The sequence below is a fragment of the Aedes aegypti genome, chromosome 3 (genome assembly GCF_002204515.2).
Source record: "Aedes aegypti strain LVP_AGWG chromosome 3, AaegL5.0 Primary Assembly, whole genome shotgun sequence".
NCBI classification, from domain to species: Eukaryota; Metazoa; Arthropoda; class Insecta; order Diptera; family Culicidae; genus Aedes; species Aedes aegypti.
This window is the reverse complement of record NC_035109.1, coordinates 145,327,580-145,345,148: the sequence shown is the minus strand read 5'-3', so window position 1 is coordinate 145,345,148 and position 17,569 is coordinate 145,327,580. Positions and strand designations below refer to the sequence as shown.

The following is a 17,569-nucleotide window of genomic DNA, read 5'->3' as shown; positions in this document are numbered from 1 at the left end:
TATAACAGAGCCAAAATCTTGAAAAATAACCATCGGCGTTAAAATAAGAGGGTCATCTGAAGCCAGTGAGGCAGAGAGTCAAAATCGAATCCGTGATATCTGAAAATAAAAGTAAAAGAAAAAACAAAGAATATCAAACCAAATATGAGATCTCATTTAAAAACTGAAATAAAAGTTTCATTACAGGATACCATTTTGTACCAAGATTATCACGTACAAATACAGGAATAGGTTGACCCAAATCTTCTATATTGTTGATTAATTTATTTCTAGGAGAAATGAATTTGTGACAATGAAATATAATATGATCGATGTCTTCATAAAATTCCCCACAATCACATAAATTGGAATCTATTATGTTAATGCGATATAAATGACTGTTACAATTATAATGATTTGACATCAACCTCGAAAAAGACCAAATCAAATTTCTACTTGCTGGCATATTTTTAAACCATGGAAAACGATTAACTTTAGGACAAATGGAATGACACCAACGTCCTTTGTCACTTGAGTTCCAACACGTTTGCCAATCCAAAAGAGATTTAACTTTCAATTTTGGATAAAATTCAGAAGGTAGGGTGCAGAGCTACTTGGGCACTTCCATGATTCACTTTGGCATGGGGGTTTTTTATCAACCGAATCGTCTGAAACTTTGCACTCAGAAGCACTTCAGTACGACGCACATTGTGGCCAAATATGAGCTTCATAGCTTTCAAAAAACCCCATTGCCGAAGTGAATCAAAAGTGCCAGGAATAGGATCCGGCTCCCTAGTATGATACGGCTGTAAGTTATTCCGCGATGAACACCAAATTTAGCTAACGTATCTGCCTGTTCGTTACCATAAATTTTACAATGAGCAGGAATCCAAACAAATTTAATGATAAATCCTTGAAAACTAAGTTCAAGCAATAATTTTTTCATTAATAATATAATATAATGAGTTTTGAAATTGAAATTAATTGTATTAAAAGCCTGGAGACAACTCAAACTATCAGAACAAACAGTATAAATATTTAGTGTACAATCTTTAATTAAATTGCACGCAAAATAAAGAGCAATTAATACTGCTGAGAAAACAGAACAAGGAGATTGCAATTTAAAAAAATGACCAGAAAATAAATTATAGACACCAAAACCTGCGATTCCTTCAATCAATGAACCATCAGTATAATAAAATTGTGCGGAAGTAATTCCATTGAATTTACGCTCGAACAAAATATTAGCAATATGAGAATGTTGAAATTTTGGAATTTGTTTCATTTCATAGAATAGAGACAAGTCAATTAATGGTTTGTATGAATGAATGGAAGTTTTAGAATTATGAAAAGCATTCGAAAGGATTGGTTCAATATTTTATGTAGAACAATGAACAAAGTTTTAGAGAATGTTATTTTGAACAACTTTGTCGAAGACACTTTTGATCTAACTTCATTTGAGCTAAGTAAATTGATTTTGAAAGTTTTACCTTAGAGTGAACCCAAAAAATCAGTTGTTTTGATCTATTCTTTTTTATTTTCAGTTTTACGTGAATGTGATCTTCAGAAGAATTGCAGAGGAAGTAAAGATACACATTTTTGCTGAACATCGCGAGTTTGTAATTCTTGTGATTTTGAAGTTATAAGCAAATTCAAGTGAAAAACTATGAAATCTTTAGATGCACATAACTCATGGAGTTGATTCGATAAAAAAAATTCTTTTTGTGGCATTAGGAAGGTCATACAATTGGCATTTTTTGCTGCAAAAACTGTGAGAACGTAATTTTTGTAAATTGAGAAAATTAACTTCAAAAATACACTTTAAAACTCGAAATTCGCTTGTAACTCACAAAGTTTTCAAGTTAAACGTGAAACAAAATATGAAAAAATGATAATACGATTCAGATGTGGGTCACCTTATATTGCAATTTCAGAGAAAACTTTCCGTTTTACGGTTCAACGGAAAGCTACCACAGCTGTCACATCCAGGGCTGTTAAATGTCATGAATTTCACGTGACTTTGACATTTGAATATTGCTAATAGCATCGCTCCTAGTGGAAATTGTCATCGGAAAATGCTTTTCCGGTGACCTTTTCCGAATTACTATTGGTTGCCAATATTTGCTGATGCAATATTGCGCATGCAAGGAAGCTATAAGCATTTTAATTTTCCCAAAATTTTGACATTTAACAACACTGGTCACATCACTGATTTGCACTGGTAAATCATCAGTAGGCTTCAATGATACCTTGGATACCGTCTTGATGATTGTTGTTTGTTGGTGTTTTTTTCATAGCGCTTTCTCTTTCAAGCATACTATGATTGAATTGTTTGCTTCAATGATAGAATGATTTCGAAGCCTGCGGTAGAGCTTTGACAGCTGCGGTAGAACTCGGCGGCTACTGCAAAACGGAAAATTTTCTTAACAACCGTAATATTTATTACTAAATAACATTAAGTTAGTATATCAGTGGTCGCTTTCATATACTTGATGTTGTAAACTTTGTATGGTATTATGATTTTATTATTGTTTTATCGGTACTCACTGGTAGAATTCACATATAATTCAAAATGTAAAATGGTGCCAATGCAATTTGAGAAACTTGAAATGTTTCGTCATTGTGACTGAATACATACAATAGTGTCCTAGGGTACAGAACTGTGGAAATGGTGGAATAAACTAACATCATTGAAGAAGCCAAGTATCAAAAAGTATGAAGGTTTGGAAAATTATTGATGGAATAAAAGTACAATAATATTGCTACTACTTGAAAAATTTTAACTAATAGTAAAATGTATTATAAGTTCTACATTTTTTTGTTTCACATTTCTCCATGTGGTTCGATATGAAAAAATGTAGATCTGGCTAAAATCTACAACTCTGCTGAAGGCAGCACTCCGTTAACTTTGAAATTTTGTGAGTTACAGGCGAATTTTGAGTTTTTTAAGTGGATTTTGAAGTGAATTTTATTAATTTACAAAAATTACGTTCTCACAGTTTTTGCAGCAAAAATTGCCTATTGTATGGCCTTTCTAATGCCACTTAACAATTTTTTTATCGAACTAACTCCATGAGTTATGGGCATCTAAAGATTTCATAGTTTTTCACTTAAATTTGCTTATAATTTCAAAATCACAAGAATTACAAATGTGTATCTTTACTTCCTCTGCAACTCTTCTGAAGATCACATTCACGTAAAACTGAAAATAAAAAAGTTAGATTAAAATAACTGACTTTTTGGGTTCACCCAAAGTTAAAACTTTCAAAATCAATTTACTTAGTTCAAATGAAGAGTTAGACCAAAAGTGTCTTCGACAAAGATGTTCAAAATAAAATTTTCTAAAAGTTTGCAGAAGAGCGCAGCCACAAATTTCAGCAAACAAAAAAATTTGAGTCAAAATTTTAACTTAAATAAGGGCCACCCTATTCAACTTTTTTCTTAAAAGATGCAAAACTCAATTACGAATAACTTCTCTGAAGACATCGAACGTCTAAAATCGACGAGAACAGAGAAAACACTTTTGTCCGGCTAAATTGTCGATTCGGTCCATTGTGGGTTGTTTTCTAGGCTTTGCCTCATCGCGTAGTACGATCTCATGCTGTATCAAAGTAGTTCGTCCTAACCTGTTTTCATTAGTGCAAGGAAACTCCCTCACTACTTCCGTTAACGTTCAACGCTCCGTCATCGTAATCATCGTCATCATCGAAATTTCGAAAGCATTTTTTTGTTCAAAACTGAAAATTATTCGATGAAAATGTGTTCACTGTGTTTCGGTTGGAGAATAGAATACAATGAACACATTTTCTTGTGAATTTTTTTGATTTTGAACGAAAAAACTGCTTTTGAAAATTCCAGAATCAATGACGGATCCTGCCTCCTTAACTGTGACTTGACTGTTGTCTTTGCTGTGACCTTTCCTCCGGCGTTAACTTGTGTTCAGTCATAATCGATTCTGGTGTAGCTCGAGATGGTTCCGGCAATTTCAAACCTGGAATGTCCAAAGAGTCATCGGGGTCCGTTTTCTCGAAATTTGGTAGATTTTCTACTGGGTGAATAAAGAAATGTAGAGATTTCATTCGCTCGATATCCATCGGCGTTGGTTGAATGAGAGCTACTTCTTCGAAATTCGTACCATTCTGGATCATTGGCTTAATGTTGCACGCCTTCCAAAAATTGATACCTAGTATAAACTGCCTGGAAATCTCCGGCACGAGTACAAGAGCAACCATTCTGGTCACACCTTTGAACTAACGTTCACACAACCAGTGCAAGAATATTGTGTCTTATCAGCCGTGAAAATTTTGCTCGGCGACGGTAACAGTTTTAGCCCATAACGATCAATCAGATCACTGGATTTGGCAACGTTGATACCGGCCCCAGAATCGAGAGGGGCATCAATTTCTACTCCAAATATGGCCACTTTTACCTGAGTTTTTCACTTCAAGAAGGCTATTGAAGGGATCAATATACAGTTTCGAATGGATTGGAATAGAGGACTCCCCAGGAATGCTAAGGTCCCCAACTACGCACTCCGCATTCAGTTTCCCGAATTTTGTGAACCCGCCACCCCACGCGCTGAATCACGTTTCGGATGACTTTTACATGTGGTTGATATTCTGCCTGGATTCCCACAAACGTAGCAGAAGGTTGTCTTAGCCTCCCTGCACTCTCTCCAGAAGTGTCCGTTCTTGCAGCAGTTCCAGCAGAGTGGTACTCTTGCTGCCTCGTTTGTTCGCTCTCTTGTTCCATCTTGATGTCTTGGGACACTATCCCTGAGGTAACTCAGGTAAGTCAGATGTGAAAATATTGTATAATATTGGTCCCAAAATGCTGCCTTGGGGAACACCAGCTCTTACAGGAAGTCTTTCAGACCTGGAGTTCTGATAATTAACCTGAAGTGTACGATTTGACAGATAACTTTGAATTATTCTAACAATGTATGTTGGAAAATTAAAGTTTTTTAATTTTACAATCAAACCTTCATGCCAAACACTGTCGAATGCTTTTTCTATGTCTAGAAGAGCAAGACCAGTAGAATAGCCTTCAGATTTGTTGGAACGGATCAAATTTGTTTCACGTAAAAGTTGATAAGTAGTCGAATGTCCATGGCGGAATCCGAACTGTTCATTGGCAAAAATTGAATTTTCGTTGATGTGGGCCATCATTCTGTTCAAAATGACCATTTCAAAAAGTTTACTGATGGAGGAAAGCAAACTGATTGGACGATAGTTAGAAGCTCATCACTATGAAAGCTGTTCCCAGCTCATGTGTATTGCCGCTGCTCTGGTAGATGGTATGGTTACCTCTAAACGTTCGCACCATTGATCCCTTCCAACACACTTCCTGCAACGCTACGATGCGGAATCCGCGGACCTTCAGCACGTCCGCGAGTATGCGTGTGCTCCCGATGAATTTGAGAGATTTGCAGTTCCACGTACCGAGCTTCCAATCGCTAGACCCTTTACGTCGCTGTGGTCTTCACCAATTGTCCCGGTTCGTATTCTCTCGTTGATTATTCGTTGCTTGATTTTTTTACGGCTGGCTTTTAGGGCCTGACACCAACCCCCTAGATTTCCGGAGGACCATAGTGCGCAGTTTAGCTAAGAGTCCTTCTCTGGCACTCGGGCAATGATCAGCCGCCCCTGACATGGGGAGTAGACGCTGGTCTGCTGGTCTAGTAGGGGAAGTGGTGGTAAAATGAACAGGGGTGGTAAAATGAACACCTTTCCTTTTACCGAGAAAAAACAAATTTCGATGAATTTTTATCACGCACGGACAATTTAGAGCATAAATCTGATTGTTCGAGTTGATATGGAGGTCAATTGAAGTGAAAATATCAACGAAAACTAAGATTTTGGATAACCACGTTTGAAAACTAGAACTGACGTAACTTTAAGCTTGGAAGGCTTGAGGTTTTTCAGTAAGGTGAATATTGTTATGATATGATGTCAAATCTGATAACTTTAAAATTCTTTTTGAATGGGTTACAATCATTAATGGATGTATTTTTAATGGGGCAATAAAACTTTTCAGAAATATTTGTTTTGCACACGTTTTTTGCGTGGTGTTCATTTTACCACCAACCGCTGTTCATTTTACCCACATAGTGCAGGTAAAATGAACATTTGCATCGCTTTTTGATAGCGATGAAAATATGTGAAAATTAAGCTATTTCAGTCTGAATCCATGTCGCTGCTTTAGATTACATCCCTATTTTGGATGTTGTGCGATAGAACTATACAAATTCCTCGTTTTTCTATCAGAAACAAGATGATTTCCTTAAGGTGTTCATTTTACCACCCCTTCCCCTAACCTTCGATATTGGTCATATCGACATACGGAGAGAAAATTGAAAACAAAAAATCAACAGAAACACATCGAGATATGGAGATATCGAGAAAAGGAGAATATCGAGATATGGAGAGTGAAAATGTATGCAGACTGAAGGGACTCATGAAATCATCGACATAGGGAGAGAAATCGAGATGTAGAACATTGAAATGTGGCGAGTCGACTGTATGTCAAATCGTAAACTTCAGGTTAATAATCAGAACTCCAGGTCTGAAAGACTTCCTGTAAGAGCTGGTGTTCCCCAAGGCAGCATTTTGGGACCAATATTATACAATATTTTCACATCTGACTTACCTGAGTTGCCTCAGGGATGTCAAAAATCCTTGTTTGCGGATGACATAGGCCTCTCCGCCAAAGGATGAAGTCTGCGTGTCATCTGTAGACGATTGCAAAAAAGTTTGGATATTTTTTCTTCTTACTTGCAAAAATGGAAGATTTCTCCTAATGCTTCCAAAACTCAACTAATAATATTCCCACATAAACCAAAAGCTCTTTATTTTCAAGTAGACATGTTGGCTCTATCCACTTATTATGAGAAAATCAAAACTTTGCCTTAAGAACAAGCTCTTGATATTCAAACAAATTTTCAGGCCAGCCATGTTGTATGCTTTAGGGACTCAGATAGCCGTAGCGGTAAACGCGCAGCTATTCAGCAAGACCAAGCTGAGGGTCGTGGGTTCGAATCCCACCGGTCGAGAATCTTTTCAGGTTGGAAATTTTGTCGACCTCCCAGGGCATAAAGTGTAATCGTACCTGCCACACGATATACACATGCAAAAATGGTCATTAGCATAGTAAGCTCTCAGTTAATAACTGTGGAGAAGCTGAGAAGCAGGCTCTGTCCCAGTGAGGACGTAACGCCAGAAAGAAGAAGAAGAATGTTGTATGCTGTACCAATATGAACTAGCTGTTGTAATACCAGGAAGAAAGCTCTGCAGAGAATTTAAAATAAAAGTACCAATGAGTTACATAGAACATCCAATGTTGAAACATTGGAACAAATGTCAAATAAAATAATTAATAATTTCAGGCAAAAATCATTACAATCTTCTATTGCCATGATTAATGCGTTATATGTTTAGGTTAAGTAAATTGAAAATGTGAATTCTCTTATAAGCAGGTGAAATCAACTCACCTGTAAAAAATCTGAACTGCTACGGCAAATGAAATGTAATGTGTTGTTAACAAAATGTTAATAAAATCTTAAATTTGTTTTACAAAATTAGGATGATAGTGTTATCTAATAACACAGAACACCTAGATATAAAAAATGAATGTAATGTTTGGAATGATACTAATAAAAACAATAAAAAGAAGTGAGTGATATATATTAAAGATTGTATATTGTATTACGATTGTTTATAAGTGGTTAATCCTTGCTAAGGATAAGAGTTAGCAACCCGAAGAGCAATCTCGACGGCGCTCATTCGTCTCATCACCGAAATAGATGACAACGACGGCACGCGTTGCAACAACTTCGACGACGACGATCTATAACATAGTGGGCCCTTTACTTCTGTGTTAAATATAGCGGATTTCTTTTTTTTTAGTTGGAAATCAATATGTTAGGTGTAGTAAACGTGTTTAAATATTTATTTATCTAATTCATAGTAATGTTTTGATCGATATAAATATGATACTATTTTTAACATACGACGATGTGTTGGCCTTCCAAAAGACGAGTTTTCATCCAGTGTTTCAACCCACCGGTCATCTTTCTTGGTTGGAAAATACGTTGGCGTTTTTGCTGGAACATAACTGTTTTGTAATGTATTTTACATGAACGTATTACCTTCTTAACGTGATATTTTTCGAAAACAATCAAACGAGAAATGGATGTGGCTGCTATTGTTACTGTCATCAATGCAACAAGCATTGCCATAATAAGTAAATTATCTGGCGAAACCTGGTCCTCTAAATCCTTCACTTGCCGTACAATTTGCGGATAGCCTTGGTCCAAAACAGCAATGGCATCCTCTTGGCCCAAAACCGCAGCCGCAATGAAACACATCTTCGCCATTTTCCGATTGTGGCCCAGTCCTCCGAGACCAAGAGCATAGTAAACGCCAAGATTGTACATTGCCCCCGGATGGCCAAGGTTCGATGCCACATAGAAGCACCTTTTCGCCTAAAATATAATTCAGATTATCGTAGTTTTGTGGACACGATTTTCATCCAGATGACTTACCATGTTTGACTTCTTCTTGACGCCAATTCCAAGTTCGTAACAGATTCCTAAATTGAATACAGCACTGGCATTGAGGTGACGGGCGCCCAGTTTCAGATGGAAAATCGCTGTCTCGAGGTTCTCCATCTCAAGACTGTTTACAGCCAATTGGAATCCAACGTTTCCAATCACGGACACAAGATTGTCTATCGCCGATGAGATATTTTGCGCTGACGGTTCTCCATTTTGAAAGCAACTTGAACAGTTTGAATTTGAACTAAAAAAAATCGAAAAAGGTTACTGAGAAAATTGGTTGTATTAGCAATACAATCTTTAACCCGTATAGGCTGAATGAAAGCAAAAATTCTTAATGAAAGCTCAGCGAATTCTTAATGGATTCAAATGATTTTTTGTCAGTTTACTGGCACACATAAGGTACAGTGGGGGAAGTGGATCATTCGTCAATATTAAGCATGTTTGGTCTCACCGCAACGATATCTCCCATTCGCTCTATGCTAGGCGCAACCGTAAACAGCAGCAGCGAATTTGCATGAATACTTGAATATGTTGAATGTGTTCGCACTATTGCTTCGTTTTAGGTTATATTCTTACGTCCACACTGATACCATTGCAAAACTGGTACTACACGTACACTAACACAAGCAAACTTGTTAGCTTAGCTTAGCTTATACTGACTACACATATCAATGGTTGCTATTCCGCTAACACAAGCAAACTTGTTAGCTGCAAAAATTAATTAATTTCAAAATTGTTCAATCAATCAATCAATCAAAAATGCATTGTATCTTTGTCTAAAATCGAATTCTACTAGATTTTTCGAGACCTGTTGAGCATTTCAGTTCTAATTGAATGAATCATGAAAAATATGTGATTTTTATAAATAAATACAGATATATTGTACATGGTACACTTACCCCTACTTTTTAATGGGGTGGGGTAAGTGGATCAAGTATTATTATTATTTATTGGCAGACTGCTTACCAGAATTTTTCTTAAGTTTTAATATTAGCAAATGTTGTTTTCCTTTATTTTTTCATTCCCAGCTTAAATTTGTCAAATTGACCATAGAAAATTTGAATTAATCCACCTAAAAGTTTTTTTTAACCTATCTGGTATAAAAAAGTATAAAATAATAATAATTTCAAAACTCACACAAAACTTTTCGTGGTTTATCTAAGCTGAGTTGCAAAAGACCAAAATATACTAATTCTTCAATTGAAAACATATTGTCGTACCTTATTTGACCATATAAATTGTTCTAGACAGATGATACAAAAATATTCGTAAACTAGTGGTCCCGGCAAATTTCGTCTTGCCATCAAGTAGGCTGTTGAAAAACGTTATGCATCGTCCCACACAAAATGACAGTTTCGTTCACTCTCGTTTTTCCAACTTTCCCGGTGAATATCTCCGGATTTTTATACACACAAACACGTCGGATCCCTTAAAGAATAAAATGGAGAAATAATCATTCAAATCCGTTGACCCGTTTGTAAGCCATTTCGTGACATACAAACACCACTCCATTTTTGTTTATAAAGATAGAATAAAACAAAAATTAATTTGTTATTCAAAAATAAATGTTACTAATATTTTCAAACTACGAGTGTTTATCGAAAACATCGTTTGGAATAATCCTACAATGCTTCTGTCTAACTTATATGTATAAATGGATGAATTTTCTCCAAATTATTCTAGTTATAATGTTTTTTTGTTGTGCGAATTAGTGTAAACTAATGTATACATATTTTTAAATATAGTTTGATTATATAAAGATACTTTTTAATTTTAAAGTATTAAAATGTACCATTACTAGCACTAATAATAAGAACGAGAGTAATATCATTCTTACTATACATAATTACATCACATTTGTTTCGAGAACAGATTTTTTCCTATTGGTGATCCACTTACCCCACCATAGTGGGGCAAGTGGATCATTTGGCGCAAATTTTTAAGTCCCTCATACTCAATACATAACTTTCAGAAAAATCGAAATAATCGATGATTCGAAGTATATTAGTCCCTCATTTGTTATCCACAGAAAAAAGTTTGAATTACATTATTCACGTTAGCTGTACATAACAAGGAAGTTGACTATTGATTTTTCTGTATCCACTTACCCCACGGTACCTTATCTAGTTTCTAGAAATGGATAGAGGAACGCGGAAATATTCCTGTGGTCAGAGTTATTCCGTTGGGTCACTGGGTCAGGTCGGGTGAGAAGGGTACTGTGCGTTTGTGCCTCTGGAGGTAGGCAAATTTCAAGTCACAGATAATTTCCGGAATCGGTTATAATGTGGCCAATACATGACGGAATTTTAAGAAAATTGCCTCAATGTAAACCTTTTGAGAAACGATTTAATTGGACAACTATGAGTTTTGCATTTGATTAATCCTACAAATGACCATTTTCGGGTCCCGGGACGCCTCAAACTCACGATAAAGTGGCCAATTTGTATCTGAACATCTGTGTCAAGCTTAAAGGAACGCATTTTAGTGCACAATTATGTTTGATTTCAACTTTTCAAGAATTGAAACGGATTAGTATCCAACAAATCTATAGCCGGTTCTTCCTAGCATTACGTCCGAATGGCCACATCCGGTACATTTTAAACGGTGCAAACTCTTCATTTATAATGTTGAATATCAGATCTTAATGATTTATACAAATTAAAATGATTGTCGTAGCAAATAAATAAAGGTAACTTGGCATGTCCCAAAAAATAGCCCTTTTTTACCAGACTTGGCCCAATGACCCACCGGAATAACTCTGGCCACAGGAATATTTCCGAGTTCCTCTGGCCACTTTTAGAAACAAGGTATGTGGGCCAGTGAACTGACAAAAAATCATTTGAATCCGTTAAGAATTCTCTGAGCGGTGAGGGTTTCAGTATTTTTGCTTTCACTCAGGCCTATACGGGTTAATAACTACCGATATTCGGGGATATATTGAACAGTTTTATGGATATTTTTTGAATATTTCTTTTAAAAATTCAAATGTTGCAAGTATTATGTTTTCGAAACAAGTGCTGGAATCCACCGCTCGTTACTATATAGGGTAAGTGTTCCCTTAGTTATGGGTATTTCTATGGTTGCGGTAGTGCCGTTTTCACTGATTTTAATACATTAGCCACAGAACCGACACTGCCAATCGACGTTTTGGCGTGTTGATACACGGAATAGTTGAAAAGAGCGTTCAAATTGCTTTATAACTGATGAAATATCACTAAATTGCTAAAACTTCTTACTTGTACCAATAGTTGCGGTAAAGTGTTCCTATAGTGGAGGATCCCATAAGAAAACAATGGATACCGCAACTATAGGAACACAAATTAAAAAAAAATACCGCAGTTAAAGGAACAGCGTACCAATGGACCGATGCACGAGTTCACTATTTGACGTTTGAGCGGTGCCGTGTTATTTACGTGACCATGGCAACGAGTGAATTCGGCACCGCTCAAACGTCAAATTAGTGAACTCGTGCATAGGTGGAGGTATTATTTTTCACTGACATACCGTGGGTTACTGCGACGAAATCATTTTTCAAGTCAAAGGTCGTTACCTGAGAGAGAGGAGACAGCTGGCTTAGATTGCGAGCTCCCAAAAGTCAAGGGAACCTGTCATCAACTGTCACTGGAAAACCGCACACTGGATGTGATTGAAAATGCAGGTTGTTTTCCTTTGCTGTCGCATATAAAATCGTTGATTATTTCAATATTGTCGATTGGACTCAAATTGCTATTGATTTTTTTAAATTTTGTAATCTGTTTTGATAAGAAATGGTATGCGAAAATAGTTTTTACCCAGTTGGTGCTCTTCGAACCATTGTGCACAACCCAAACATGAGAAGAAGAAATCAAAGAAGCCAATAAAAGAAGCCAGTTGTCAGTGAGCTGTCTCCTCTCTCTCAGGTCGTTACTTCACGTTGCAACATTAACATGTACATTAATTGCGCTTCTTGAAATTATTTGTACATCTACCCTACTGTAATTCGTTTTTTGAAAAATTTAAGCATTTTTTGATTCAGCTGATATGGGGTTACATTGATCATCCATGTAAGCAAGGTTCAGTAGTATTGAAAATATCGTTACTTACCACTATCATGGTCCCTGTAGTCGAATATGAAGGCCAAACTCCTACAAATCATTTACTTCAAACTAATGAAAATTTAAACAACGTTATCATTTTCAGCGATGCCGTTTTTAGTAACAATTGCACTTTTCTTGCTTATATCCTTTACAGAACTCATGTGAGACATGTATCTTCGGTAGTGTCATCCATAGAGTAAAATTGGGCAAAAGTACGAGTGGGGCAGGACTGCAGGAGTTTCTTTTTAAGATTTCTAGCTCAATTTGAACAAATGCTATAAATGTCATGGTAGTTTGAATACTATTCAATTATGAGACTTTTACTACAAATATTGAGATTTGGAAAAACAATGTGGCTATTTATTTTTTTTAGACGTGAAAATTATAATTTTTGGTTCAACTTTAATTGCTACAGAATTTTGATCGTATTCGGATATTCACTCTTTGGAACAATACATTAATGAAAAAATGTTATGAAAAAAGGAGCAATTTGGTGCAGTTGTCTTTGAGTAATGAGTATTCATGTGTCTAGTACCACGCAGGCCTAATAAAGATCATAAAAACTAAAAAATTATCATATCGTAATTCTTAGATATCTCCTAGAATACTCAACCGATATGTATGATTTTTTGAGAATAGCTCCTTATCACCTTACTTTGCGTAGCAAATTGCTATCTCTTATGGTTCGCGAGTTATGATTTTTTTTAAACAAATAAGTTCCAAAAGGGCTCGGAACAAAGTTTTTGCGAGAAATTATCGTATAAAAAGTTATCAAGAAAAAAAACGATTTTTCAGCACCACCCTAAAAAATCAGTTTTTTCTTGATAACTTTTTATACGATAATTTCTCGCAAAAGCTTTTTTCCGAGCACTTTTAGAACAACTGTTGTATTCCTTACGGTTAAAGAGTTATGAAAGATTTTCTTCGAAAAAATGGTTGTTCTCAAATGCCGATATCTCTGAAAGGCGCGAACGGATTCCCAATCTTTTGTCGTTATAAAAAAGATTATCCTGTTCTATCTTTATGGTAATAAAAAACTGTAGAGACGTTTTTTGTTTGGAAAGATTAACAAAATTTTGAAAATAATCTGTTTTCAAATGAAAATCGTCCATAATTAGAAAAATAACCGAGATAGCTATTTGGTTCCTTCAGCAAAATTGTGAAAAATTGAATGTTCTGAAGGTGTTCCATACAAAGTATTCATGAATAATCAACGCTTAAGGATATATTCACCATAAACCGAAATTTTTATGGTAAAAAAGCGAAAAAAGAGATACCGTTTTGATTCATATTACGGACAGCTTCAAATTCCGGACACTGTACTTTGTATGGAAAACATTTCTCACGAAATGTTTCAATTTTTGCCGTTCAAAAGTTCTCATTTTCGAGGCTCGTTTTAATGAACATTTTCCTTAGATATCTATAAAAATTTATAATGCTCAGTTGTCTTAGACGCCTCTTTATTGGTTAGCCGATCTCAATTAATTATTTTACTTTTGTGTCTATGATTGTCATGAGTTGTCCGGAATTCGAATCGAAGTGTCCGGAATATGAGGCAAAAGTAAGGAAACGTCCGGAATAAGAATCATGAAAAGTCCACACATTTCGGTTTATTTAAAATTATTCATGCTGCGGAATCAAAATCTTCTTCCACAATTCGAAAGTTAATTGTTTTAAAAGCTCGTTAACGCGGATGAATCATACAGAAGGATTCATATAATATGCTTTCTGATGAGTTATATTTCACTGAGGCCTTAAGTGTCCATAATATGAATCAATATGGTATTTGCTAGAACAACCGAAATAACTGAATGTAAAGCCCTTTAAAATTGAAAACACATGTATTGATATAAGGACTTTTAATTTTATTATGGGCACTTTGTTTTTGCTATATCTTTTTCATTTATTGATGAAATCGCAATCGGTTTTCTGTGCATCGTTCAACTATTATTCTACAATGTTATAAAAAAAATAAAAACATACAAAATGCTTCTGGTTGTGGAACCAAATAGTTTTTTTCCAAAAAATACAAAGAAAAACTGTTCGTCAAAGTTATGCATTATTTTTCGCATAACAAAAATCGTCACTTTTATGAACAAATTGCATGTTGGTATCCTTTATTACTCCACTAAAGGAACGCTTTGTAAATTATCAATAATATTCCACCGTTCTTTGACATTAGGTCATTCTAGTAATTGATCCTTGATGGCCAAATTTGCTGAAACACCATCCTTTTACTCTCAGCAAGAAAGTAAAGTAAAAATCGTGTTAAAAATTGGTTTAGATTACTAAAAAAAAACTATATTTGTGTAAATGAATGCTATTTCGCGAGTCTTAACCACATTGTTAGGTATAAATTCATCCCGTTATGGTCGTTTTTATTAAAAAATCTCATACTTTTAAAAACTTGTACGCATATTTATCGATCTACTACAAATTGTAAGCGTTTTCTCCAAATATTTTAAGGCAGACAATTATTCGTTCCATAAAAAACTATAAAATTTCCATAAAAAATGCAAAATTTGCCAGTAAAGAAACAAGGGTAAAATCAACAGAAAAGTAAAAAAATTACATAAAAAAATAAAGAAGTGCATATAAAAAACAAAATTTTCCATAAATAAAACAAATTTGAGCAATAAATAGATTCAAAAGTGCAGTAGAATCGACAATAATCTCACTAAAAAATATCGAATTTTACATTTAAAAACCTCAAAATGTCCCTATTATCTTTACAAAAAGCAAGAAATAATTATAAATTTTCCACAAAAAAAGACAAAATTTGCAATAAATAAATAATAATTCGCCCACAATAAATCAAAAATTTCCATTCGAAAAATCAAAAAGAGCAATAGCAGTAAATGCAAAGTTGCAATAAACAAACCCAACTGAGAAATTCAAAATGATAATCAATACATGAAAATGTTGTAGAAAATTCCAATATTTAAGTAAAACTTTCTTTTAACAATAACGTAAATTTCCAATAATGAGTAATAATGTGTGTAATGGATTTCATAAATTTTCAGTCAAACTGAAGAATTGTTTTCACAATTGGAGCTAATTAGTCGTCGTATGTAGATGTAGTAATTGCATTTTAGAGTTCGATAATTAATTACGTAAGAATTTATGGGAGAGGAGAGCGGGGAGATTGGCCGGGTTTGAAAAAATATTTCTTGCCATATAGAAACATTAATGTTTCATACAAAAAATCATGCATAGAGAGGAGGCGAGGTTTTGAAAAATCACAAAAAAAAATGTTTTTTAATACACCCCATCGCACAGTGAGAAAATCGGGCTCCAAAACGCGACTAAATGCAATATCTCAGCTGGGTAATGGTTTCAGGAAATGATTTTGACCATTCTAGATCGGAAAAAGGCTGCTGAATCGATTGGTGGCGGTCCCATTGACCGGAGACTTCGCCCTGGCCACCTAGAGCCCTGGAACCATCCTGAGTTCCTTACGGTAAGTAGAATTATTGGAAATGATATAAACTGTCATGATTTCGTTTTGCTGCGGAACAGCACACGACAATATTCTTGCATGGCGGATTTAGTGATATGAATTATTGACCATTATGGCCATTTCATGGTTCCGGAACTAACCCGGAACATCCGTAAAATTGGAAATATTGAAAAGAAAACAAATGTTCTGATAGTTCCTTTATGTCTTGTTGATAAGAGAGAAGTATTCTTACAAATCGGATTTAGTAATCTGAATGTTTGACCATTATGGTCATTTTATGGTTCCGGAACAAACCAGGAACATCCGTAAAATTGTAAATATTGAAAAAAAAAATATGTTCTGATAGTTCCTTCGTCTCTTGTTGATTAGAAAGAAGTATTCTTACAATTAGTATTTAGTAATCTGAATGTTTGACCATTACGGTTATTTTATGGTTCCGGAACTAACCCGGAACATCCGTAAAATTGGCAATAATGAAAATAAAAAATGTTTTGATTGTTCCTTTGTTACATGTTTGTTAGAAAGAAGTATTCTTACAATTCGTATTTAGTAATCTGAATGTTTTACCATTACGGTCATTTCATGGTTCCGGAACTAACCCGGAACATCCGTAAAATTGGAAATATTGAAAAGAAAACAAATGTTCTGATAGTTCCTTTATGTCTTGTTGATAAGAGAGTGTTGATTAGTAATCTGAATGTTTGACCATTACGGTTATTTTATGGTTCCGGAAGTAACCCGGAACATCCGTAAAATTGGCAATATTGAAAAAAAAATGTTCTGATAGTTCTTTGTTACTTGTTTGTTAGAAAGAAGTATTCTTACAATTCGTATTTAGTAATCTGAATGTTTGACCATTACGGTTATTTTATGAACTAACCTGGAATATCTGTTAAATTTTCCATATTGAAAAAAAATAATAATTCATATGTTCTTTGTTTAAAATTAAGTATTGTTACATATTGGAACCTGGAACATCTGTAAAATTTTGCATATCGAAAAAAAAAACCTGAATGTTTGATCACTTTGATCATCTTCTAATTCCGTAATTAACCCGGAACATCCGTAAAATTAGCAATATTGAAAAAAAAAATGATCAACTTTGGTAAGCTAGATCTCAGTTATTTATGAACCTTTTTGAATGAAATTTTCACAGAACATCAAACATATCGTTATTCCAACATGCAATTTTGAATAAGTTTTACAATCACGAGTTTGAAAGCAATAGCAATTTTCCTAAAGACGAAAATTCAAAACTGTTACACAATAACTGCATATAGCAAACTTGTCCATCATGTCAAAATCTACAACCTTGCTGCAGGTACCATAAAACTAGTCCTTAAATTTATTTAGTTATGTCAACTAACTCCTCAAATCTTTTCTCAACTTATCGATCCAAGATTGACATGCAATTGTATGCAATACCAGGAAAAAGTCTGGAAACTAAAAATAGGTTTCCGATGGCCACCCTGTAATATTCATTTCATTTCCCCATGA

The 17,569-nt window shown here is 34.8% G+C and overlaps 1 protein-coding gene across 1 annotated transcript in view; it reads right to left on the bottom strand.

Annotated features, from left to right (window-relative positions):
- Positions 1 to 7,900: 7,900 nt before the first annotated feature.
- LOC5575990 overlaps positions 7,901 to 17,569 on the bottom strand; it is a 32,292-nt gene continuing 22,623 nt past the window's right edge. The window contains exons 3-4 of the mRNA XM_001655895.2: positions 8,522 to 8,777; positions 7,901 to 8,461 (exon numbers count right to left, since the gene is read on the bottom strand). Coding sequence (XP_001655945.1) covers positions 7,979 to 8,461; positions 8,522 to 8,777 — 739 coding nt within the window. The 3' untranslated portion in view covers positions 7,901 to 7,978. The remainder of the gene's footprint in view (positions 8,462 to 8,521; positions 8,778 to 17,569) is intronic.